The sequence below is a fragment of the Andrena cerasifolii genome, chromosome 15 (genome assembly GCF_050908995.1).
Source record: "Andrena cerasifolii isolate SP2316 chromosome 15, iyAndCera1_principal, whole genome shotgun sequence".
Lineage (NCBI taxonomy): Eukaryota > Metazoa > Arthropoda > Insecta > Hymenoptera > Andrenidae > Andrena > Andrena cerasifolii.
The window spans coordinates 7,249,665-7,274,498 of NC_135132.1; the positions used below are offsets into that span (position 1 = coordinate 7,249,665).

At 46.4% G+C, this 24,834-nt stretch overlaps 3 protein-coding genes across 9 annotated transcripts; 2 read left to right on the forward strand and 1 right to left on the reverse strand.

The window, feature by feature from the left end:
* The first annotated feature begins 336 nt into the window (after positions 1 to 336).
* LOC143377148 (2-phosphoxylose phosphatase 1) lies at positions 337 to 5,916 on the forward strand. The gene is made up of 4 exons (XM_076828131.1): positions 337 to 468; positions 989 to 1,156; positions 1,231 to 1,796; positions 2,799 to 5,916. The coding sequence occupies exons 1-4, from the start codon at positions 378 to 380 to the stop codon at positions 3,537 to 3,539; spliced, it is 1,566 nt and encodes a 521-aa protein (XP_076684246.1). The 5' UTR covers positions 337 to 377; the 3' UTR covers positions 3,540 to 5,916.
* Positions 5,574 to 20,636, reverse strand: LOC143377145 (uncharacterized). 7 transcript variants are annotated; one of them, XM_076828120.1, is made up of 19 exons: positions 20,352 to 20,636; positions 20,127 to 20,249; positions 19,804 to 20,061; positions 19,539 to 19,721; positions 19,149 to 19,484; positions 16,029 to 18,269; positions 15,407 to 15,547; positions 14,980 to 15,242; positions 13,786 to 14,456; positions 13,595 to 13,722; positions 13,092 to 13,145; positions 12,444 to 12,611; positions 11,962 to 12,030; positions 10,700 to 11,014; positions 7,289 to 10,636; positions 6,952 to 7,221; positions 6,703 to 6,882; positions 6,244 to 6,623; positions 5,574 to 6,180 (listed from the first exon to the last, which is right to left on the reverse strand). In XM_076828120.1, exons 1-19 carry the CDS (start codon positions 20,412 to 20,414, stop codon positions 6,060 to 6,062), a joined length of 9,312 nt encoding a protein of 3,103 aa, XP_076684235.1. In that variant the 5' UTR covers positions 20,415 to 20,636; the 3' UTR covers positions 5,574 to 6,059. The 7 variants fall into 7 exon arrangements, with proteins under 7 accessions (XP_076684235.1, XP_076684237.1, XP_076684234.1 ...); XM_076828122.1 differs by having other exon boundaries at positions 11,962 to 12,027; positions 13,092 to 13,148; XM_076828119.1 differs by having other exon boundaries at positions 13,092 to 13,148.
* Positions 20,637 to 21,218: 582 nt separating this feature from the next.
* Positions 21,219 to 23,032, forward strand: Pch2 (pachytene checkpoint 2 protein). The gene is made up of 2 exons (XM_076827634.1): positions 21,219 to 21,436; positions 21,612 to 23,032. Exons 1-2 carry the CDS (start codon positions 21,387 to 21,389, stop codon positions 22,822 to 22,824), a joined length of 1,263 nt encoding a protein of 420 aa, XP_076683749.1. The 5' UTR covers positions 21,219 to 21,386; the 3' UTR covers positions 22,825 to 23,032.
* The last annotated feature ends 1,802 nt before the right edge of the window (positions 23,033 to 24,834 follow it).

Here is a 24,834-nt window from a genome sequence, read left to right on the forward strand (position 1 = left end):
ACCAAAAGTACTCGCGGGCACCGACCGTCGGGGATGTTGACGTCGTTCCGAAGTTCCACTTGACGAGCAGCGAGTCTGAAGCAGAAACAAGGGAATAATCAGTAAGACGTGTTTGGGAAAGTCCAGAGAAATGTCCGAGGGTGAAGGAGCGACAGCGCCCATCGACCTCTCCCCGCGGTGCGAGCCGGTGTCCAGGAGTCGAACAAACGATTCCCTCCACGTCCCCGTGATTCTTCTGGGCTTTTCGAGGGATACAATCAGAGGGCCATGCGGCACAGCTGCTGAAGGAGGATGCAGCCTGGGGTATCGCCGTTGAGCCGGGTCCCATCTGGTTGCCGTCAGCCACGAACCTGGCTCGGGCCAGGATCATTCGCAAAATGTTGGCCGAAATGGTCCGGCTCTCTTACCAGCACCGAGCGTTCTACTGCTACGTGATCCTCAGCGTGTGGATCTTCCTCCTCGTCGCTGGTAATCCAAGAAGAGACACCTCCATGCTTCTTCCATCCTCGATTTCGCTACAAAACTTCCCATTAAAACAGTCACTAGAATTTCACCACCGCTTTATTTTTACCCCTACCCTGCCTTCTATGCGGCATTATCGCGCTAATTAATTATGCTTTCGCTGGACGGCTTTAGAACGCTCCTTATGGATATCGGACGTTGTTTTATGGTAACCTGACCGCTGAAATGGTAAACACACGCGACAATGCGATTAACTCGCGCATACACGACTTCGTGTTATCAGCTTCGCTGACCAATTGTAAGCCGTGCACGTAAACACGGCTAACGAACCCTTTCCCCTCTGGTCTTGTTGCTTTTCTTTTTTTAAACAAACCGGATTCAATACCGGCAGCTTGGTTCGCGATGCATGGGTCCTCGCTCAAGGGGCATGTCATGCGCTTCTTCCTCTTCCTTCCTCCTCTCTGCTGCGACACCTAAGGAAATAATAAAACGTAGAAAATAAATCTGTAATCTCCCAACTCCACAGGCATGTACAAATATATCGGCATAGATGAAAAGAGCTCCATGCAAACCAGAGTCGCGGGGAGCGATATCTCTATCAGGGAGTTTCCAAGGAACTTAAAAGCCGACATGAAGACGAAGAAGATATTTCGATTTTGTAATCCTCCGAATGATATTGCTACAGAAACTGAAGGTATCGCAAGCTCGTTATAGTTATCCAGTGCTTACTAAAACAGCTCGATAATAACTCTACGCTTCTGCATTCAGGAAAATTGGATGGGAATCTAACGCTGGGTGGGATTCTGGTATTCGTGAGGCACGGGGACAGAGGCCCGCTAGCTCACATTCGAAACATAAGCATAGTAAACTGTGGCGGAGACTTCGCTTCCACGCCTGAGTTAGAGAGCCTCTACCAGAATTACGTGAACTTTCTGCAGAACGTCTCCAGCTATTCCAGAACAGCGTGGGCACAATTCTTGGGCCCGTTCCATGGTTTCCCTATGCTGCCCACCAGCTCGAAAGACTGCAGGATTGGCCAGTTGACGACGCTGGGCATCGGGCAGCTGTTGAAGACTGGCGTCGCGCTGAGGAACGCTTATTACCACAGGCTGAATCTGGGGAACGGCACCGTGACCAGCAAAGACGTTATCGTCTACAGCACTAGGTACCGAAGGACGGTTCAAAGTGCAGTTGCTCTATTGTACGCCCTGTTAGAAACAGATGGCTTCCAGAATCTGGCCAAAGTGACGATGCAGGAAAGTCAGAGCTACGCGTTTTGTAATACGGACTGCGCGTGTCCTGCTGCTGAAAAGTTCTTCAAGCAACACGTGAAGGTAAGCGGAGTAAGATCCCTATCGTCTTCGGGAAGCCCTGCTTCTAATCTTGGTAATTATTTACTTTAGCGATTCCTCACCGATTCTGATGAAATTTGGATATGTTGTAGAACTCCACATTTTGAAAAACTTTTTCCTATACATGTTACCGCCGCTCGGCCTTAGTTTCCGAGATATTTGCGAAAAACTTCTGTTGACTTATTCCGACACAACGCATTCCACTTTCCAACTTGTCCCGGATATTAGTATAGGTTGGGGTTAGATTAGTGCTCGGGGGGCGCCCGCGGGCGCGTAAAGCGTGGTAGCAAGTCGATGTAAGTTTGGAGATTTCAACCAGAAACTTGCGGATGCCCGTCAACCCCGACTCTGTTTCTAAAACATAATGTTTTTGCTAGGAAGAGAGTGCCTTCGAGAACACCTATTGGATGTAGGGGGCTCCCGTCAACACCCCGACTTAGTGATCTTCTAGCGAGTGATCGGTATAACCGCAGCCATCTTTGAGCAAAACCGGAAATAAACATATGTATCTCTTTCTATCAGTATTTCTCTCTCTCTTTCTGTCTCTTTCTATCAGTATTTCTATCTCTTTCCTTTTTTACAGTTTCTTTCTCTGTCTACTTCCGCTTTTGTTCCAAATCGTGGCAACCAATCAGCGACGATACACGTTGTTCCGATCACTCCCTCTAGGGATCGCTACCCCGACTAAAATCGGTTCGCCACCATGCTTTACGCGCCCGCGAGCGGGCGCCCGTCCCCGCACTAATCTAACCCCAACCTATACTAATATCCGGGACAAGTTGGAAAGTGGAATGCGTTGTGTCGGAATAAGTCAACAGAAGTATTTCGCAAATATCTCGGAAACTAAGGCCGAGCGGCGGTAACATGTATAGTAAAAAGTTTTTCAAAATGTGGAGTTCTACAACATATCCAAATTTCATCAGAATTGGTGAGGAATCGCTAAAGTAAACAATTACCCTAATCTTTGTTCCAAATCGGTTGCAGGAAATGTCTGACCACCTGAAATCCCACCCAGCAGTGGCGGATTTAATAAGGCAGGCTTCGAACGCAGTGTTCGAGATCCCGGATCAAGCACAGACGATGGACCCCAATACCTTGAAGGACGCGTTGCTGACGTACATCTGCCACGGGGCGTCGCTGCCCTGCGTTGACTACGATACGCAGCGTGTATGCGTGAAGACAGAGCACGTGACTGGGCTGTTCGCGTACACCGAGTGGGAGTCCAAGCAGATCTCGAAGAGTAGCAGTCGCAGGAAGTACGGGCTGCTGAGGGCTTACGGGCTCCTCCGGAGCATAGTTTCTTACATGCTGCGCATAATATCCGAGGCGAAGCCGAAGATAGTTCTATACTCTGGTCATGATAAAACTTTGGAATACCTCGCGACCGCCCTCGGGATATTCTCCGACAAGCTGACCATGCCCCACTACGCCTCACGCTTTGTCATCGAGGTGTACCGAATAAATCCGAGGAACGAGAACCACGTGGCCAGCGACTTCTACTTCCGCGTAATCGTGAACGGGAAGGATTTCACGCAGAAGATCCCGTTCTGCAGGAACGCGAACTCCTACAGCGCGAACTACGCGGAGCGGCCGGACGTCGACAGGCGAAGGGACTCTAGACTCTGTCCGATCGAAACCATCATCAGGCAGCTCCATGATGATTACTTCGGCCCGTTCAACGCGACGAATTTCAAAGACGCCTGCACTAATCACAAGCGGGGATAATTTGCACGGGAAAAGCGTTGTTGAGTATTCACTCTTCTTCACGGGCACCTCACTGCACGCGCGCGAAATTTGAATACGAGTTGCGCCTGATTTCCACGGCGTTCCCGTCGCTTCTGGGATTCGTCCGCCAATCGGGAGGGCGGACAGGTGCATTGTGCGTCTGTCTTCCGCGCGGGCACCAATCACAGGCGAGGATATTTGGAAGTCGACGAGCCTTTGGGGTCATCCTTAAATTACGTAAGGCTTTTTGGGGGGTCGCGAATTTCTTACGTTTTCTTACAAGGAGGGGGAGTCGGATAGCGTCTAACGTCATATATTTAACCTAATTTTCAATAAATACAAACTCTATCATTAATACTCCAGAAAAGTAGTTTTAGTTTAAATTTCCCGAAACCGAGTTAAATGAATTATATAAACCTTTAAAAGAATTTTAATAACTGAACAAATTAAATGTAAAAAATATTACGCGAGGGGGTTGAAATATCAAACCTTACGAATTCTTATAACGGAGGAGGGAATAAGAATTCGCCAAAATTACTCTTACGTCATTTAGGGACGGCCCCTTTGCGACCAACACTTTTTAATCTGCACAGTTGCGGATAGTTCGTTGGGTTTAACTTCCAGTCCCGGTCGGGGATAGTTTAAAGAATGCTTCTTGGGGTTGTTGGACCGAAAATTCGAATCTCTGAGAAGCTCAGGCGGAGTAAGTAGCGAGTCCCAATTATATATGATATTTTGCGAAGAAAGTATTACAAATTGCCACGGGAGATGTAGTTTCTGGTTCGTACGAAGTCGGTACTTCGAGGAAAGGCGACAGTAAAGAGTTAATTACTCGGGATATACACGATTTGCACCGTTCAGACTATAACTATAAGTGAATTACAAAAAGAAAGCCTTACATTCTTAGATTACGTTGAAGAAGATCGAACGTAGCTTTAGATATATCAGGACTGTACAGGGTGTCCCGAAATACTCGATGCCATTCTTCGGGCTGGACCATGCATTTTCAGACGCCCTGTATAAGTCCAGATGATTGCCATATATTTTATCACACACCTTAATGTACATATGTATATAATCTCAAACTTCTATGAACGATCACGTTCAGTCTTTCCAGGCATTATCTAACGAATCTTAATTAGGTACTGTTAAAGAATAATGTACAAGGAACGATAGGATTCTCTGTAACTCGCTGTCCTATTAATCGTTAATTAGTATTGTTTCCCAGTTAGTTTCTGCGCGTTTCTTTGCAATGGAAACATTGAGCCCTGTTATACTTGCGATGGACCAGAACTAGGGATGGCGTCGAAAGTCGAAACCCGAGAAACTTTCGAGTTGCGAAAGTTTGTACATACCTTATTCGTGATTCGAAACTCTCGAAAGCCAAATAAGAATCAATAGAAAATCAATGCATAAGGAATATTTCGCAACGTGCCTTCGATAATTTGTATATCGTTATATTTTTGTTTAATTTATGGAACAATTTTCTTCACTTCAGTTCTTGAAGCAAGATATTCCACTTACGAAACAGATTCAGCAGTTCAAGTTTCGAGAGTTTCGAAGCCTTAAGGTGCACATCCACGATGTAACAAAAATATCGTATCTCGCACGAGATTTTAATTTCCATTGTAATAATTCTTTCGTTTCCATTATTTACATTCTGTTGTCGCTGAGATTTGTCTCGTGATAGAAAAGTCGCGTGTAAAATCCCATCGTGGATCAGCACCTGTACAATGTTTCGGATTCGAGTTTCGGGAATTTAAAAATCACGTTCGAGTCCACCCCTAACCAGAACCCTTTGAAATGATCACGCTTCAATGCTGTTGACTATGTATCGATCAGTGAAAGATTGCACCGTTTGAATAGCATTGCAGACCGTACAATTGCCAGTTGTATTTATTGAAGGGTACACGAAGCAACGAGTGTCGGATGTGTCGTCGAATTAACATTATAGATACCTTTTGTTAAAGATATGCAAATACACAAACGATACACCAGCGCGTCTAAGTTCCCGATCAATTCCTTTCTCACCGGTCTCGTAAAAAGGCATTCCATGTTTTATTCGTAATATAAAAACAGTACAGATCGTCAATAAATAAATACTAGACACTTATTACAATTTACAAGGCACATGTCTGCATCCTTAAAGAGGCTAATAATAGTACGCTTAAAGGTAAAGTCTATCGTAACTTTGGTAAAAGACGATAAATGAGCACATACGCTTACTACTAATCATGTTCGCTCTGCTCTAGATTATTTGATAACTAAAGTTAATAGCACATAGTCAAGGGCGTAACGCTGGGTGAACATTCGTAGTCTCTATGCTATACTCGTATTTACACTCTGTAAAAAAAATACACGAATGGGGGGGGAGGGGGGGATAAAATTTCAACATCTCTGAAAATGCCTGATTTCGATCATTGGGCGCAGCAATCGTGATACCTTAACAACAACGTGATACCCGCATCACAGTCTCCAAGTTTCTTTCTTAACTCTTACAAGACTTAGACAATCGTAATACTATTCTGGGGCAGTCTGCCGACTTCCGGACTCTGCTATTGCTAAACCTAATGTCTGCTGAATGTTCCTTATTCGCTGATAATACTGTTCAAGCGCGAATCCGTCAAAACCACCGTCCCCGCTGAAAACAGAAGGGGGCAATCAGTGAACTTGGCCGCCACCACTGACTGATTAATACACTCACTTTGTAGCAGGCCTTTCTCGAACAGGTGGCGAATGATTCGTGGACATTTTCTGCACCGGTATAAACGACTGATCCATGTTCCACAATAACGTCTTGGTTCCCGCTCGCTTACCACTGGTCCACCTCAAGATCAGCCACTTCATTCTGTGTATGCTGATGAGAACCAGCGCCGCGCTCCTGAACCGCACTTTCGGCGACTTGCGATTGCGACCGGTGGTAGTGTAAGACCGTTGCTCCTTAGTCAACTGAGCGAGAATGCTCAGCGTGTTCTCTTCAGAGAGCTGGTAACCGCCCACTATGGTTAACAAGTAGCGTTTCTGGTACGTCAAAGCCTTGCGCCGACTGTGGGCTCGCAAATACTTCCCGTAGAAGTGCTGCAACTGTGGAGCGACAAACGTTACAGAGAGGAGGACAATAAGATGCGGAAGGTGATTATGTTATGTAGCAAGCGAAACTTACTTTCTCCACGTAATCTGGATGCGGCAGGTTTGGCGCTTGAGATCCTCTGCTTCGTTTTATTTGAGCTTCAAGTAGCTTCACTCGCTGGATCAGCTGTTCCTTCTCCTCCCTTACTCTCATCAGCTTCTCCTGGAGCGCGCTCTTCTCATTCGCCAGCTTTTCATTGCTATCGGTGAGGTCCTTAAACAAAACGGTAATTATTAAATACAACCGCTTAAGGTACAACGCGAGACACTGTATTTCATGTACCTTAAGTTTCTGTATATACTTGGCAGACTCGTTCTTCTCGCTTGCGAACCTAACCTTCGGTTCATTCGCGAGTTCCGATTCCCTCCTGTTGGACGTCCTCAGATCCTTATCCCTTAACCTCTTCTCCTCGTCTTTCGCGGCGGACAGTTCTTTAAGAAGATCTGCTTCTCTTTCTTTAAGTGTCTCCAGTGTCTCAGCCAGTTTCATCTCACGGTCATGTGATTCCGTCAGTTCCTGCTTAGACTGCTTCATGTCAGCCTCTAAATCCATCTGCCAGATATAAAGCTTGAATTAAACAGAGCCAAGCCGTGCTAGGAACTAAAATGGATGTACTAACCATAACTTCCCTAGCGTTATTGATTTCCCTCCTCAATCCTTTGAGCTCGTGTTCCTCGCTGGTCCTCTGCTCCTGCCTTCTGGTTTCCGCATCGGACACAGTCTTCAGCCTCTTCTGTAGCCACTCGCACTCCGCCTCCCTGGCCTTCACCTCCTCTTTCGTACGCCTGAGATCAGAGTGTAGGTGGTCCTTGATCCCTTCGATCAGAGCCAGACTACTCACTATCTTCTCCTTCTCTTCCACTTCCATCTCTAGCTGCTTCTCAAACCGATTCTTCTCCATCTGCAATTTCCTAACTGTGTCCTTCAACTCCGCGCAGTCCCGCTCCCCCCTCTCGAAGCTCTCCATCAGCGACAGGTACTTCTTTCGCTCAGTTTCCAACAGGTCTGCAAACTGCGACGAGTCGTCAGCTTTCTGCGATTGCACGTGGTCCTTCATCAAGCTCAACTGTATCTCCAAGCTTTTGTGCTCCTGCCGCAGCAAGGACAGGTCACCGCGAAGCTTCGCCTCGTTGTCCAGGGACGTCTTCAGCTTGCTCTGAAGAAACTCGATCAGCTCCGAGTCCTGGATCTGACCGGACTGCATCGCCCTGTGCTCCTTCTCGATCTGGATCCTCAAAGTACGGACCAGGTTCCTCTCAGAGGACAGCTCTTCATCGAGCTTCGCGACCTTCTTGGACTCCTCTGTCAAGTCCGATTTCAGCTGGAAGATTCGAGCCTCGTACTCCGCGATCTGGCACTTCAACATTCCTCTCTCAATCTCTAGGTCGTCCTTCAGCTTCTTCAGCTCCTCGTTGATCTTGCTGGCTTGACTCATCTTCAACTTCAGCTCCATAATCCTCTGGATCGTTTCCTGCTGGGCCTGGCCTTGAGTTTGCCTCTCTGCTCTGCACACTCTCTCCTCCGTGTCGCTTTCAATGGCACTCATGATCTGCCTGTCCAAATGCGCCGATAGATTCAGCTCCCTTTGCACCATGTCCTCGATGTCAGTGTCATCCTGCGACCGCTGCGCAGGGAGCTTCAAGTCGGACAACTCCTTGCTCAGCTTCTCCACCATGCTCCTCAGCTCAGCGTTCAGTCTCCGCTCGTCCTTCAGCTTTCTCCTCAACTCCACCACGTTCCCAGTCTCCTTCATCTTGTTCTGTATCGTCTCCAGGGCTCTGTGCAAGCTCTTGCTATCGTCGCTCATCTGACGGATAACTTTGTCCTTCTCCTTCAGATATTCCTGCAGGTGATGTATCTCCTGATCCTTCTCGTTCGACGGCGAGGACGTCCCCGAGAAGCTGGACCGCCTAGCCATCTCCTCCAACCGTCTGATGAGCTGATCCCTATTATTCAGCCCCTCCGTCAGCCTCTGAATCTCGTTCTGACACTCCGCGATCTCCTGCTTCGACAGCTGATACTTGGTCTTGAACTCGTACAGCTGCTTGTTCTCATTCTCTATCTCCATATTACGCGTCTGAATGGTTTCGATGGTGATGTCCTTCTCGAGGATCGCGTCCCTCAGATTCTGCAGCTCCTTCAGCTTCTCCTGCAGCAGAGCAGCGTACTTCCTCGCCTGCTCCTGCTCATTCTCCCCCGTATCCTTCAGCCTCGCGTTCTCCGAGCTCAGTTCCATTATAATTTTCTCGTTCACTTGCATCTTACTCTTCTGCTCCTGGATCTCCTCGTTCCTCAGCTTCAGAACGTTCTCCACCTCCTGCAGATCATTCTTTATCTTCGCCTCGGACGCTCGCGACAGCTCGTACTGGTTCTGGTAGAAACGCTTGTCCCTAGTAAGCGTCTCCGCTCCCTCCTTGAATTCCTGACGCAGCTCGTCGTGAAGCTTCTGCAAAGCCGCCAGGTCTGCCTCCCGCCGTTCCAACAGCGCGGACTTCACCTGCAACTCCTCCCTTACAGCTTGCAGCTGGATCTCCAGGTTCTCCACCTCTTTAATCGACTCGTTAATCGACGTCTGCGTGTATTTCATGGAGGTTACGCGCGACACGTTGCCACTGCTTCTATCGTCAGGACGGAAATGGGTGCTGTCGGACTCCTTCTCCGGAAGCTCTTGCATCTTGGTGCTCTCTTGCCTCGATTGAGAATCGCGGTCAGTCTCGTCGACTGAAACGGTGCCCGAGGACCTCGACTCGAGCCCGCTGTGGAACAAATCCATGACCATGGACTGCTGATTAGCCGTGGCTGACAGGCTTTGAGAGCGAAAGCCCAGGTCTAATAGAGGCACTTGTATACCCATTTTCGTGGTGTTCATTAAAGGCGCGACTGAGTCATCCGCGCTCTTGAATAGAACTGGCGGGGTGGGAACTTTGAATGTGGAGACATTGGGCAGCCCTTGCGTGACGTTCGCGCTTCGTATGGCCTCTGTTGTCTCCTCGCACTCCGAGTGGATGGAGAGGATGTCGCTTAACGTGCGAGCACTGTTCTTCGGCTCCGCTTGTCGCATCAATTCTCGCAGCTGCATCTCGTCCAAGTTCAACGAAGAGTACAGTTCAAGCTGCTTCTCCTTCTTGGACAGCTGCTCCTTCAGGTGATCTATTTCCTCGTTCTTGTCGGCCAGTATGCTGTCTATCAGCCGCGGCAGCTCTAACTGCGTGTGCTCTTGGACGCCGACCTTCGCTTGCAGAATCTTCTTCTCGTCCTCGGCCACTTCCAGATGGTCCTTCAGCTTCTGGATCGTCGCGCTTTCTACCTGCACGACGTTTGCTATTTCCGCCTCCTTCTCTTGCAGCAGCTGATTCACTCTGTCCAGCTGGTTACTCATGTCCTTCAGCTCCAGATCTTTGTCGACGATAGTTCGCTCCAGGGACTGGAACTTCGTGTTAGCCTCGTGGAGCTGCAGCTCCAAGCGCGACGTGGCTTGCCTCTGGGCGAACGGGGCGCTCTGCTTGTGCTGCTCCAGGCGACCACGCATCGCCTCTATTTGGAAGAGCTGCTCGGAGGCTGTCTGCTGCAGGATCTCCTGCTCAGCTTGCAACTCCTCGTTCTGATTCTTCAGAGCGGTCACCTGCATGTCCAGGTCTTTGATCCTCTTGAACGCGACCTCCTCGGCTCTGGCGTGCTTCGTCATCTTCTCTTTGAGCTTGAGTAGCTGGTCCAGCGGCAACATCGGCGGCGAATTAGGATCATCCGGAGTCGGACACCGAGAGGCGTCTAGCTGCTCTCTGATAGAGACGTCCTCGCTTGGCTGGCTCAAGCTCAAAGTAGAACTGCACATGTGCGCGGACTCTAGATCCTTGATCCTCTTGTCCAGCTGGCTCTGCATGTCGCGCAGCTCTATCTTCATCTGCTTCAACGCCGAAGAATTCACGTTGAACTGCTCCGTGCTTAGCTTGTGCTTCCTCAACTCCTCCTGCGAAAGCAATCCTTGCAAACAGCGTGGTCTAAAAACGCTCGCTTTACGATTCAAATTTACCTGCAGGTGGTTGATGTGTTCGTTCAGGTGTTTACTCTCGCTGCTCATCTTGACTGAGTCCAGCTCCTGGACTAGTTCGTGCTGGTTCTTGGTCTGCGCGGCGATCACGGTCTCCAGTTGATGAATTTGAAGCTGCAAGGACTCATCTTTCTCGGTCTTTATTTGCAACTGCTGCTCCAGGTCGGTGATGATTTCCCTTAGCACCCAGATCTTGTCGATCGCCGCCTTTAGTTCCACCTCGGTCTCCGTCTTTTTTGCTTCTGTGTCCGACATGAGAGACGACAGATCTCTCATCTGAGACTCGAGAGCCTCCACCTAAATTACATTCAATCTCCTGATAAAACTGCGCAACTATTAAGGGGGCACAGCACTATTGAAGTATCGAAAAATCGATTTTTGTTATTGTTATTAATTTCCAAAGTGTCGTCCTTTGTGAATATTCACAACTAAGTTTCATGTGTACATCATAACTTTTGAACGAATGAATATTTGCACTTGAATTTTTAACTGGACATGTAGAACTCCCGTCTCTGTAATGTGGAATTTCCCTACCAACATTGGATGGTGGCGAAATTTTTTATAAATTATTAAAAATGATTTTTTCCCGTGAAAACGCGAACAAAGTTTGTTCCGTGCATAGCTACCACAATTTTTGTCCAAATTCGGTGGGGAAGTTCCACGTTGTAGCACTTGGTATAGAAATTACTCACCTCAAAGCATTTTGCTTTAAGATCACGGGTTCACCAGAAACTATGTACACAAGTTTCAAGTGCGCGACGCGTGGGGCCACTTTCAGCACTTAATAATTCCAATAATTTTAACAATATCGACAATGTTTTTCTTTGTAATTACTCGCAAATACATGCGTGTATTCATTACATACGTTCTAGATTAGATTATAGGCTATTTATTTTTTTTTGTTTGAGCTTTTTTATTTTTCAAACATCATTAATAATTCCCGGGTGAAACCGTGTAACAGGTCAGCTAGTTCAACATAAACCACCGATTTTGCTCCTTCAATATTGCTGTAACCCCTCAAAGCAATCCGCTGGGCCACAACCACAGAAATAATCGCAACGAAGCACCACCAACATTTAAAGCGTACAAAGTGGCCATCGTGTTGATTTTCAGCTTCCAAACCAATATAATCGCATGCATAAAAAGTATCCTAATTTCTATCGAAACAGAAATGTATCCTAATACTTCCTCTGCTATCCGAAATGGTAAGAAATATATTGAGCTATATAATAAATACCACTCACAGCTGCACTGATGTCAGACGCTTGAAGCACGGGGACTTCTGACGTTGGTTCACGTGATAGTGTAGACTGCTTTGTGCGACAAACAGAAAACCAAAACCAGAGTGCAGGAAAACTCGTGTTAATACCATTAGTGGCAATGCGTGTTATAAGCTTCCTAATTGCAACGTAGGTACAGGTAACAAAATTAATTCGCCCCAAGTTCCCCGCGTGTCACCCATTAGTTCAATCGCTTTCGAGGACTTACATAGGGTCAGTAAAGATCACAAGAAATCCCAGTCGAAAACGAACCAAAGTGATTAGTTAAAAAATTCAGCTCTTAGGCTCGAATTCCGTGTAACGTATTAGATAGGCTGCACGTGAGTCGAGCTTTGAATTTAAAAATCTCCTGGGAATCGGAAGCCTTGGGTGCATACAAAGGCTCAAATTCAAAGTGTACCTTTCATTTTCATTTCTTCTTCTATGAAGTATCCTCGCGAGCTTACCTCCGACGTGATGCGCGAGTCCCGTTCCTTCTCGCGTTCTCGTTCTTTGAGCTGCTCCTGCAAAAGGTGTATTTGCCTGGCGGCCTCGTCCCGCTCATTTTCCCTCTCGCTTGCTTGTTCGTCCAGGAATCTACGGGTTGCTTTCAGCTGCTTGTCCGCCGCCTCGATCTACGCATATTTACTTTCTGTTAGAACCAATGCCGGGGTCCACTTAACGTAGCAATTAAACATATCAAACATATGAAAGATATTAAGATATTAATATGAAAGATATCGCAAGATCGCTGTTTAACTTCCAAACAAAAGTTCAGCACTCTTGATAGATTTTCAGCGACTCTTAATTATACCTTATCTCTGTTAAGGACTGTTAATGGTTACCATCAACTTCCTGAACAGCGAATTAATTCACAGCATTAATTATGCGCATGCAGAGGGAAAATGAAATAAAAAAAGAAACACCATAGCCGTGCATGCTGCGGTTAATCGTTGGGAAGTTACTGTTAATTCCATTGGCGGCGTTTTTGTGAGACCAGAATGATATGGAAGGCACAGCATGGAATAAGAGAAAATCCATAGCGTTACGCAGTTAAAGTTACGATTAACTTACGGAGCGGCTTGTATAATAGTATTAGTAATTCTATAATTTACCTTTCGGCAGCAAACCCTGTGAATGTATGGGGGAGGAGTGGGTTCTAAAGGCACCTGCTGGCAAGATAACAGAACGCCAATCAATCCTCTAAAAACTGCATCACAGAGCCACACAATTTTACCCGTGAAACTTTCTTTTCATTGCGGTATACTTTGTTCGCGGAACTTGCAAGAAATCTTTCTATTAACCGCCGCGAGGTTGCATCGACTGATTTCAATCTACCGGCCGATTTAGCGAAAACGTTGGGTGCGTGAATCGTGAGAACTAAACACAGTAAAGGATGATGACTTCGCTGTTCATCGTGTACAAAGAAATCTCGTGCGATTTACGGATACTAAGCTCGTAGATACAGATGAGACGATCAAAGTAATGAACTACCAAGTACACAACTCGTAATTCAATATGCAATACACCACAACTTTCTCGTACGTAGCATACCAATTCTATGTAATGAAAATTCATGCGATCAGTGCACTGGCCGGAGGGGAAACATAAGGTTTACCTGCTGCTGCAAGTCTTCTTTCTCCCTTCTCGCGTCCTCCATCAATTTGTCGCTCTGGCTGCACAGCTCTTCTATTAACTGCAGCAGATAGGAGCAGTCTCCTCCGCCGTTCGACAGCACATGCCTCGCTGAAAAGACATCGCGGAATTACGAGCAATGCTCATCGAGGGATGAAACTCGGGGATCTCTACCTTTCTCCTGCAGCTGCGAGAAGTCTTGCGGGGTAATGTCGCTGGCGGCTTCGTCGTTCTCCCCGTAACCCTCCGTTATGATTTCCTTTTTGCTCTCCGCGTTGATCAGCTTCCTTTGAAGATCGAGGATGGTAAGTTTCAGTTGCTCCGCTTCCTCCTGGTAGCTCATGATGAGCGACTCCGCCTGGTGCAGCTTCAAGTTCAGCTCCTCGTTCACTTTGTTCACCCACGCGAGCTCCTTCGAGAACGTGCTACGGCGCTCTCCACCGGCGAGCAATGAGGCACCGAGGATCTCCGCGCTGTCGGACTTCAAGCGACGCACGCAGTTGTTCAACTCGTGCTTCAGCTTCTCGGTGATCCCGTCGTTCTCCTCCAGCATTGCTTTCAACGTCTCCGTGTCGCTGTTTATTATGGAGACTATCTCGGTGGTCTGAGGGGCAAAGTGAACTCTGCGGACCCTCGCTTCAGAGGCGGTCGACTCCTGGTCCTTCTTCGGTCTTTCGATTTCATCGGACTGTGCTGTCTTTTCGTTCACCACACTGTCGGACAATTGTCTCTTCAGGACTTCGTTGATCAGTGTGCTGTTCACTTCTTCTTCGCATATGACGAAGTACTTTATCAGCTCTTCCACCAGGGTCTTCAGGGTCGCGCAGGTTTTACTCAAGCTGTTTCTGTTCGATGAAAATACGGAGAGTGTTTGATAAGTATGCCACAATATTTCTGGAAGTCCTTAAGGGGTAACGCCACGGTGATACGCCAAAAATGATAAGATAACTTCGGAGAAAAAATATTTCTAATAAAAGTTACGAATATAAAAAATTAATAAAAAAATTAAAACCGACTTAAAAAAAAATAAAAATGCAGTAAAAAGTAAAAAACAATTCGAATAAAAAAAAGATCATGAATCTGCTAACGTATTAATTAAAAAAACTATTGAAATTTTCGTCGTGGATGTCGAATACAAATTGTTGCTGCATTATGATAACCGAAAATAACGTTTTGTGCCGAGTACCCTTCTTAGTAATAACCAGACATAAACAGTCCGTCATCAATGGTCGACATTCAAAATTTACCCAGTTCTGGTCATGAAGTTTTTAATTAATATAATTTAATGCTTTTTCTTTAAAAAAAAAATCCCTAAATATCGCCTTATTTTCAGGTCGTCACACTAGGGAGACCCCTTGATCCTATTACCTTTCATCCACCACCCCCTCTACGTCTCCTTTCCTATCATAATGAGAAGCAGCTGTCCTAATCCTGCTGACCTCCTCCTGATGGCGATCGATCATCCTAGCCACATTCTTCGAATGCTCCTCCTTCAGCCGGTGCACCTCTTCAGCATGCGCGTGTCTCAGATTCTGCATTTCGCGCTTCGCATTGCTGGTGAGCTTGTCCCGCAGTTCCAGTAATTCCGACGGCCAGCTGTCTTCCACGTCCGATTCCAGCGTCAATAGTGCCTGTTTGATAAGTCAGACTGGCGTGAGACGAACAAGCATTACAGAATTAGTCAATGAGTGCTAGAACTTCTTTCTGTACTTCTTTCTCGCTAGGGAAAGTTGTACGAGCTTATACACCTGCGGCATAAGTTGCCAAAAATTCGTGGGTCTAAGTCTAAAGCTACCTGGATTTGTTCTTGAAGCGCATTGACAATATCCAATTTAGCTAGCGCGATCTGCTCTTCCAATTGATGGTTGTAGGCCGCTCGCAGTTGCGTTAATTCACCGTTTTCCAACGCACCCGCATCCCATTCTGTTTGACAATGCTGCATGCACACATAGGAGGTCACACAATAGCATGTTAGTTACGAAGGGGGATTGTACGTCACTATTGTATTTACTTCAGAACCATTCGGAGCTGAAAGTCTGTGCACAACTGTAAATTTGCTAATCAGGATCTAAAGGGCCTCTTAAGCTAACCCTACATTTTAAAAACAATAATAGAGACACTGAACTGGAACTACATTCACAATGGATCAAAGTATCATGCACTGCTGTCACAAGATAATTTCGGATCTCTGTATTTGTTCGAAACAGACATTTCAAATTAGACGTAGAGTCTACTGAAATGGTACAGCAACGAATGGGCTCTCATTTCTATTAGTAAAGAATAAAGAGGAAAGCAGCTTCGTCACACAGAGAAATATTCAACATTTAAAACAAAACATGATACAAATGAAAGTGTGTTAATTGCACGAGGTAGGGAATGCAGTTTGAAATATTTCAAACATCAGAGATCGTACTTACCTGGTTCATCACATTCCCCAAGAATTCATGCCGCTCTTTCCCCCTGCTATCGTGCAACTCCCTTTCGTACTTGATCTTCTGCTCCCCCAACGCTTTCTCATAATGCAGCTTCATCTCCTGCACCTCGATGATTTTATTCTGCAGCTCCCGCTGCAGAGCCTTCATGTTTGCCTCGTGCTCGAGCTCGGGCTTACCAAAACTGATAAGGTTGCTGCTGTTGTGCCTAGGCTGTTCATCCCCTAACGGAGAGCCAGCTCTCGAGCTGCGCTCAGAAATATTTGAAACGTTCAGGCAGTCCCCGGCGCCTCCGAAATATAAACCCTCTGTCAGATCCGCGATCTCGCTGTCGTTGTCAGACATTTTCTTCGACTGCTGGCTGAATATCTCCTCGGAGTACTGCTTCTCCATTAGCAAGCATTTCTGCTCGAAGTACGTACGCAGCTCTTCCATCTCCTTCGCGTGGCGCGTCTCCAGTTCCGTTTTCAGATCGTGCAACTCCGCGGTGCCATTCTCTACCCCCAGCATTAGCGACTGCACTTTCCTCATCTCCGAGGCGGTCTCAGCTTTTATCGCGCTGATTTGCTCGTCGTGAACGCAAACCAGCGCGTCGATCTCTTTACGCAAAGACTCCTTCTCCGCCCTCAGTTGATTCACAGATTCCTGCAAGGCATGCATGTCCTCCAGCTTCCTCCTCAAACCCCTGTTCTCTTCTGCCACGCGTTCCTTCTCAGCGGACAGGTTCTCAGAGAGCATGGCGTAGCAGCTCAGTTTCTTCTTCGCTTCCTCATAATCAGTCTCCTTTTCCATCAAGCACTCCACTTTCCTGGACAATGTTTCATTCTCTTCCGAAGCCGATGCAAGCTTCGCCTGCAACAACGTCCTCGTGTTATCTTCGCTCTTCTCGTAGAAAATCTTGTTGGTGTCTGTGCTTTGGTCGTGCGTCGTGTTCATAGAGTCACTCGCAGCTCTGCCCAGTTTAAATTGCTTCGCCAAGGCATTGCTGTAGCTCGACGACGGCGCAGAAGCATCGAGCCTGCTGTCGCTCAACGCTAAAGTCTGATTCAACTTCTCCTCCACGTCCGCGCAATGCGCCCAAGCGGCAGACAAGCCGCTCTTCAGCTGCTGGCACTCCTCCTCCGACTTCTTCAACTTCTCCGTCAAACCGTGCACGGTTTTCAGGGACTCCATAAGCTCCGCCTCTTTTTCTTCCAGAGTCGCTTTAAACTGCTTCAGCTCCCGTTGGTCCTCCTCGGTTCTAAGCAGCAGATCGCTCACAGCATCCTTCTTACTAGACGCCTTCTTATCATCGGCTTGGCCCGAGTCGCCCCTCTTTAAAGAATTCACCTCAGACTTGTACTTGTCGCACGTGTTCTTCATATCCTTCAGCTGCTTCTCGTACGACCTCTTCGTGAGATTCGCCTGCTCGAGCTCCTCCTTCGTCTGCCGGACATCGTTCTCAAGCCCGTCGATCCTATCAGCCAGGAGCTTCTCCAATTCCGCTTTCTCCTCGAGCTTCTGCTTCGTTAACTGATACTGAATGGCCATCTCGTCAAACGTCTGGTAAGTGGTCTCGTTCAGCTCGCTGAATGTGCTTACGTTTACACCACTCAGCTTCGACCAGGATTTCTCTAAATCGTAGATCCGGTTGCTCAGAGTTCGTTCGTGAGCCTGGCTGTTCTCGATCAGCGACTGCGCGGCCGAGTATCTCGACGACAAGTCGTCCAGCTTGAATTTCAGGCTTTCATTCTCCTCTTTCAACACAGCGGCGTTGGATAATGCCTGCTCCAGAGAACGCTCAATGCTCTCCTTCGACTCCAGGACCGCAGTCGCGGCGATGTACTTCGCAGTCATGTCTTCTAGCTGCAATTTATGCAGCTTGATCTGCTCGCCCCACATCTCCTTTTCCTTCTGGTAGTCCAGATCTTGCACGTGTCGCGCTTTCTCCGACTGCACTTTCAGCTCGTTCAGCCTAGTTTTGTACTGGTTGGACTCAGCGTGCGCCGTCTGCTGCGACTCGGAGCGGTTCACCAATTCCAATTTCAAAGCTTCCACGGTTTTTTTATAGTGAGCCAACTGCCCTTGGAATATCGAGAGCTCCTTGGCGTGTCTCGTTTCTAGATCGGGTAATTCTTTGTTTAACTGATCAGCCAGGGCTTTTTTCTCCTCCTTTAACTGCTTCAGGTGTTCCTCGTACTTCGCCTGAATGTTCATTATCTCCACCTCGTGCTTCGTACCTAAATCCTGCAAAACAATGAGGAATAAAGTGTCCGCTGTAAACGGAGATCCGGAACGGAACAGAAACAAAAGCGAGAGGAACGAAATATTTTTCTGGAACAGAAGCAGAAACGAAGCGAAATTCTTAACCCTGTTGCAGAAGTGAAAACGATATAACCGAAATAAAAATTCCGACTAGTAACGTTCTGTACACTTCAGCTTAAAAAATTTCAATTCAGCGCGCCCCTTATTTTCATCATGTTTCGTGTCGGTGAAAAAAGGGGTCTGGAACCCTGATAGGGCTGGCTGCGGTGCTGGGAGTCTGGCTTTCGTGGGGACGTCTTGCATCGAAAGCATCAAAACTCTAAATTTTTTTTGTAAGACATAATATGTAACAGGAGTGTCGAACTTCCCCACTCCGAGAGCCGCACTAGTCGGGCCCCCGGTCAGCCGGTTCCCCCACTTATTTTTCTCCCGGCTTTGCACGAGACTCGGCAGGGAGAGAATGCGGCACCCGGTGGAGAAATTAATCAGAGTGAAGTAGGTGTGGAGGGGGCCGTTCTCCTACGGCTCTACGGAGCAGGCGAAGAGAAGGAGCCACTGCGGCTCGCGAGCCGCTAGTTCGACGCCCCTGATATATAATATGCTATAATACATAACTATAACGTACAATATTTTATAATATAAGTACCAAAGGCAATAAAATTGTTAAAATAAGTTTTTTTTATAAATTAAATAACCGGTTCGGAACAAAATTTGTTTTTCGTTCTGATGGAAACGAAATGTTTTTCAGCAGGAACGATATTAACCGAAACGAAATTATTATTATCGGAGCTGAACCGAAACGAAAAAAAACTTTTCGTTCCAGGTCCCTGGCTGTAAATTTGCTTAGCTTCCGATACATACTTTCAGCTCTTGTTGAAATCGAGCGCTATTTGTGTTCGTCTCGGCAGTGACCTTCTCCAAGATATGCTGCATATCTTGCTTTATCTTCTCCACGCGAGCTTCGTAGTGTTTCTGCTGCTCGAAGGTCTCGGCTATGTTTAAATTGTTGCTGGCCGCTCCCAGACGAATTTGCTCGTTCAGCTTGTTTATTTGCTGCTTGAAATCGTTAATCTCAGCATTCTGGGCGTCCCTCTCCATTTGTAAAGTCTGCGCGAGTTCCTGAATCTGGGTCAGCTCGCTGTTTAACTTCTGGATCAGCGATCGCTGGTCGCTAATGGTACTTTCTAAGGCATCGATCTGAAAGGAAAGCGTCTTTAATCTCCCGTCCTCTCAGCGCGATATAGAACTCACCTTTTCCTGTATATTCATATGATTCGAAGAACCAGCGTCGTCCTTGTCAGGTATCTGCATGGCGTTCATGGAATTTAATTGAGACACTAGATTGTCTCTCGCAGCTAACGCTTGCTGCAGGGACCAGGTCAACTCTTCGATCAGGTTGTCACGTTTGTTTATTGCCTTCTCGAACTCCTGCAACTGTTTAACAAAACACAACGCATGAGTATACACCGTGTACGAAAAGAACGAAGCATTCATGTTTAGCAAGACTGTAACACACTTTTGTGTGGTACAAGGATATAATGTCTCTGCCGTGGATGCTGCTATTCTGGCTCTGCGAGGAATTCGGGGAAGAAGCCTCCGCCCTTAGGTGGTCTATCTCGGCGTGCAGGGCTTCGACCACGGCTTCTTTCCCCTGCAGTAGTTCTTCTAACTGAGCCACTCTTCCCGCGAGCCCTTCCAAGTCTCCGTCAGCTTCGCCTTCGCTCATGCTGACGCTGCTCTGCGTTATGTCCCTCGACGAGACACCCTCGTGCGCCTAGGTTTCACAGAAAGGATATTCTTATAGACCTCGCGCGATCGCTTTGTTAAAGCTACTCTTACGTAAGACTCCCTGCGTCCGAGGGACTTATCGTGATGGAACGATTCGTCGTCCGAGGCCTCGTCGGTCTGGCTGTGACTCGAACCTTTCGATTTGCCGGCCCTCTCCGCTTTGTACTTTTCCAGCTAGAATCAAGAAACATCGCGGGATCCAGATTACATGCGCACGGGGCCGATGAAGCGGAATGCGGACTGGTTGGTCGTTAACAAAGAAAGCGATGTGCCTACCATTTCTCTGCCCGCCTCCAAAGAGCGTCTCCTACGCTCATCGTCGTCCGCTGCCTTGCTCATTTCATTAATAATACTAGATTGACGATCGTCCAGTAACTGGGTGGTGGTGAAGAATCGTAATCGCTAATTGTTGAACGATCAGCGGCCCGATCGTCTTCCACTACATTTCAAACACATGTGTTTCAAACACTCCACCCTGGTATGTACGTTTTGACCGTTGCGGATTTATAAAAATACGAATTTGCTATAGCGTCCGGTAATGCGCCATAGATCCTCGATTAGGTAGATCGCGATCAAGCCACAGCGCGTGGTGCCGCATATCCCACTATCGGACAAGTTTTACGCTACACATTACCAGGGACGGATTTGCGAGTAGGCTGCGGAATAAGGCGCCAAATTTTTTGGGAATGGCCAATTTGGGGGAGCTGAAAATTTTGAGGGATGGTAATTTCTGGAAGCGACAAAGTTTGAGAGGCAGAAAAGTGTTGGGGAGTGACAATTCTTTGAGTGGCAAATTTTGGAGAGCGACAATTTGAGGGGTAGCGAATTTTGAGAGGCAGAAGATTTTTGTTAGCGGCAAATTTTGGCACAACTTTAAGAAGAAACCCCTTTTTTTCATGTAGCGAATTAGCCAAACTCCCACGTGAGTAGCCATATTGAATAAATTCTGAGATCATGTCGACTCTTTTCAATTAAAACATTTGACAATATCTCACGGAAAGGGCGGCAAACGCTTTTCAGCCCAGTGGGCGCCGAATCTCAAAATCCGCCCCTGCATATTACAGCTACGACTTCATTCCCTTTCATTCATTGGGAACCAGGCATGAATCTCCCCTCTCGCCGCTCCTTTTCCCGATTTTTCCCCCTCCTTTTCGCGCAACAGTTTGGAAACACCTGCGTGATCGGTGTGAAACCGTGGTTTAAATTTCTTTCCGGTGTTTGGCAGACATACCCTGTTTTATTCAGATATCAGTAGCAAACCCCTTTGGAGATTATTCCCACGAATCCCGAGGTGCTGGGAATAAGAGTAAGATGGAAGGTCCCGACGTGCTGCACGTGGAAATCTGTCAAAACATCAACAGGTATTGCCGGCCATTCGTCCTTTGTCAAAAGGGATTTACAGCTTTCCTGCTTCCTTTCCGTCTCGCTTCGGAGACTCCCTACGAAATGCCACGAAACGACGTTAACAGACAGCTTTTCCTCGATCCTCTTATGAGCTCTCTTTCTTAATAGGGAATGTCTTTTCGTTATCCACAGCACGCTATCCAAGGACGAAGTAGAGAAATTAGTGTACGCAGAGATAAACGCATTGACGTATATCGCGCTGGACACCGTTATATACGAGGGGGATCTCTCGAATCATATTTTAAAGAGTCACGTCGGCTCCATAATATGCTCGGCGAGCCAAGGAGATAGGAGTCATGTGAAAGTACAAGGAGCCACGTTCAAATTTCATGTGTACAGATTATCGCAGGAGGAAGCCGCGACGGAGACTATGCAGAACGACAGCGAGGAGTTGTCAGTGTGTACCCATTGGATTCTTCCGGGGAAGGAGTTTCACTACCTCTGGGAGAGTCTTTACTTCGACTCCAGCATAAAGGAGGACTTGCTACACTTCGTGGAGACGTCGATGATATTTTCCGACCACGGAATTAATTCTAACATCATAAGCTGGAATAAGGTGGTCCTCTTGCACGGACCACCGGGTACGGGTAAGACCAGCTTGTGCAAAGCCCTAGCTCAGAAAGTAGCTATCCGCTTGGGCGATCGGTTTTCTTACAGCGAGCTCGTTGAAATAAACAGTCACAGTCTGTTCTCCAAGTGGTTCTCGGAGAGCGGGAAGTTGGTCATGAAATTATTTAACGAGATGAAAAGCGTCCTCGAGAATTCGCAGGCGCTGGTCTGCATCCTCATAGACGAAGTAGAATCTCTAGCGCACGCTCGGAAAGCGTGCAGCAGCGGGGCAGAGCCCACCGACTCGATAAGAGTGGTGAACGCTTTGCTGACCCAGCTGGATCAAATAAAACGATACCCGAACGTTCTGATCCTGACGACCAGCAACCTGACGCAGGCCATCGACTTGGCGTTCATCGACAGAGCGGACATAACGCAATACATAGGCCAGCCCACGCACCAGGCTATATATAAGATCTACACGTCGTGCCTGAAAGAATTGATGAGGGCGAAACTCATGGAATCGGAAGAGCTATTTGAATTGTCGTATTTGAAGAAGCTGGGCTACGTGGAGAACTCTAGCACCAAGAATAGCCTGAAACTGATGGACCTCAGTCAGGAAAGCCTCGGCTTCAGCGGGCGATTACTGAGGAAGATCCCGTTCTTAGCACACGCTTTCTATCTGAGAACGAAAAGGTGCACGCTGACGCGTTTCCTAAGGTCCATGCACCTGGCCGTGAAAAGGCAGAAAGAACAGGAGATGGAGGGTGTCGTTCATGCGCTGCAAAATTTTTAATACTAAAAGGTATTTCCACCACATCCATACCGCACGGCCTCTCCGCTTCTTTTTTAACGATCACATCGGAATTAGTTTTTACCCAGCGTACGACACAGTATTATATTTATTCAGTTGTTCTCCCCACGAGCGTTACTTTTTTTAACATAAAGCATCGCAAGTTGCGTCTCGTGTGCCTTGTATGTATCATTTACGGCGCACACAACCACCCGGCTTTATTATTTCACCCTCCCGTTAATCCTTCCAGCGGGGGCGGATTTAAAGAAAAAGGCCCAAATGGCGAACGTTCTGAGGGGCCCATTTTTTCGGGAAAATGGAGAGGTTGTTTAAGGGGCTAAATGTATGCAGTACAGAAAAAAGAATAGTGTTCTGATCACAATTTTCTTTTTGAAAATGGGGCCCTCAGAGGACTTCTGGGCCGGGACCCAGGCGGCAATTGCTCATCCGTCGCCCGTTAAATCCCGCCACTCTCTTCCACGTGACTTAAAGGGTCTCCCCACTTTGACGGCTTGAAAAGGACCGCGATATTTGCGATTTTTTTTAAAAGAAACCCTCGAATTCTATTAATTGAAAATGTTATGCCTATATTTGTACATATTTAGGCAACATTTTAGAAAAAGTTTAATTAAAACAGACGGTAATTAAAACTTTAAACGCATTTTTCTCAAAACGATGTTTTTCGAATTGGTTAGCATGATAGCTCAAAAACCAATCACCCGACTTACTTCAAACTTTGTATATATATTCAATAGATACCCCTTTCTCGTTGTTTCTAAAACTAAATTAGCTAATTTTGGGACTTATAAAACCAGCGAGTTGTTTGCAGAAATCGAAATTTCCTTTTTTTTGATGTTACCATTTTTTTTTACTTTTCAGTATTTCTCATTTAATCTAGATTTTCGTTTTAGAAACAACGAGAATGGGACATCTATTGAATATATGTGCAGAGTTTGAAATAAATCGAGTGATTGGTTTTTGAGATACCATGCTAACCAATTCGAGAAACAACAGTTTAAAGTTTTAGGTAGGTACTGTTATTTAATTCATTTTTTTTAAAATGTTGCCTAAATATAGGCATAAAGTTTTCAATGACTATAATTTGAGGGTTTCTCTTAAAAAATTCCCAAATATCACGCTTCTTTTCAGACCGTCAAAGTAAGGAGATCGCTTAAGGGGTCAGTCCACTGTGAAGTCGTGAAAAATTGTCATTTTTTTAGGATTTATTTTTTAGTAAACGGAATGTCCAACGTAAATAATGTTTTGTCTACTTATTAATACACTTATTGACTATATAAAAACACCTATTTTAAATTTTTAACTTTTTTTTAAAATATATATCACACTGATGTGAGCGCCTTGAAAAAGCGATACAGTGCTGGTGCATGTGATTCCGGGAGAACGACGCATTTGAAACAAAAAATTCAAAGTGTGTTGTAATCATTATGAGTGTGGCTATCGCCGGAACCAGGATTATTTTTACTGATAAAAAATTAACAAAATGGCGGAGGTTTGAAGTTTAACTATCAAAATACGGTGAATTTTTCAATCATTTTAGCTTGTAAAAAGTATGAAATGGTTAATCAAAAAAAAAATCCGTGGTTCCGGCCATAGCCACTGACGTTCTGAATAACGTGTAAAAATTTCAAACTGATTGGTCAAATAGTTTCTTTACAATCACCTGCACCAGTTGAAAAAAATGTTGTTTTGAGATAATCGCGTTTTAAGTTTTAAAACAAATTAAAAAAATTCGGTTAAATTTTTGTTGCCTAATACAAGAGTAGCTTAATAAATACCAAAAATATTTATTGCATTATATGTTGTATCTACAGAGAAAAATCTTTGAAAATAGCTTAATTTTTCAAACCGTCGCAGTGGACTGAGCCCTCAACACGTATTATTGCAGCGATTCGAATCCCGCTCGACTTCCCGCCGCTCGCTCGTCGACCGGTCGACTCTCGAAGCGCGCGAACTGCGCGTCTAGCATCGCGGTAGTCCGTGGTGCACGGTGCG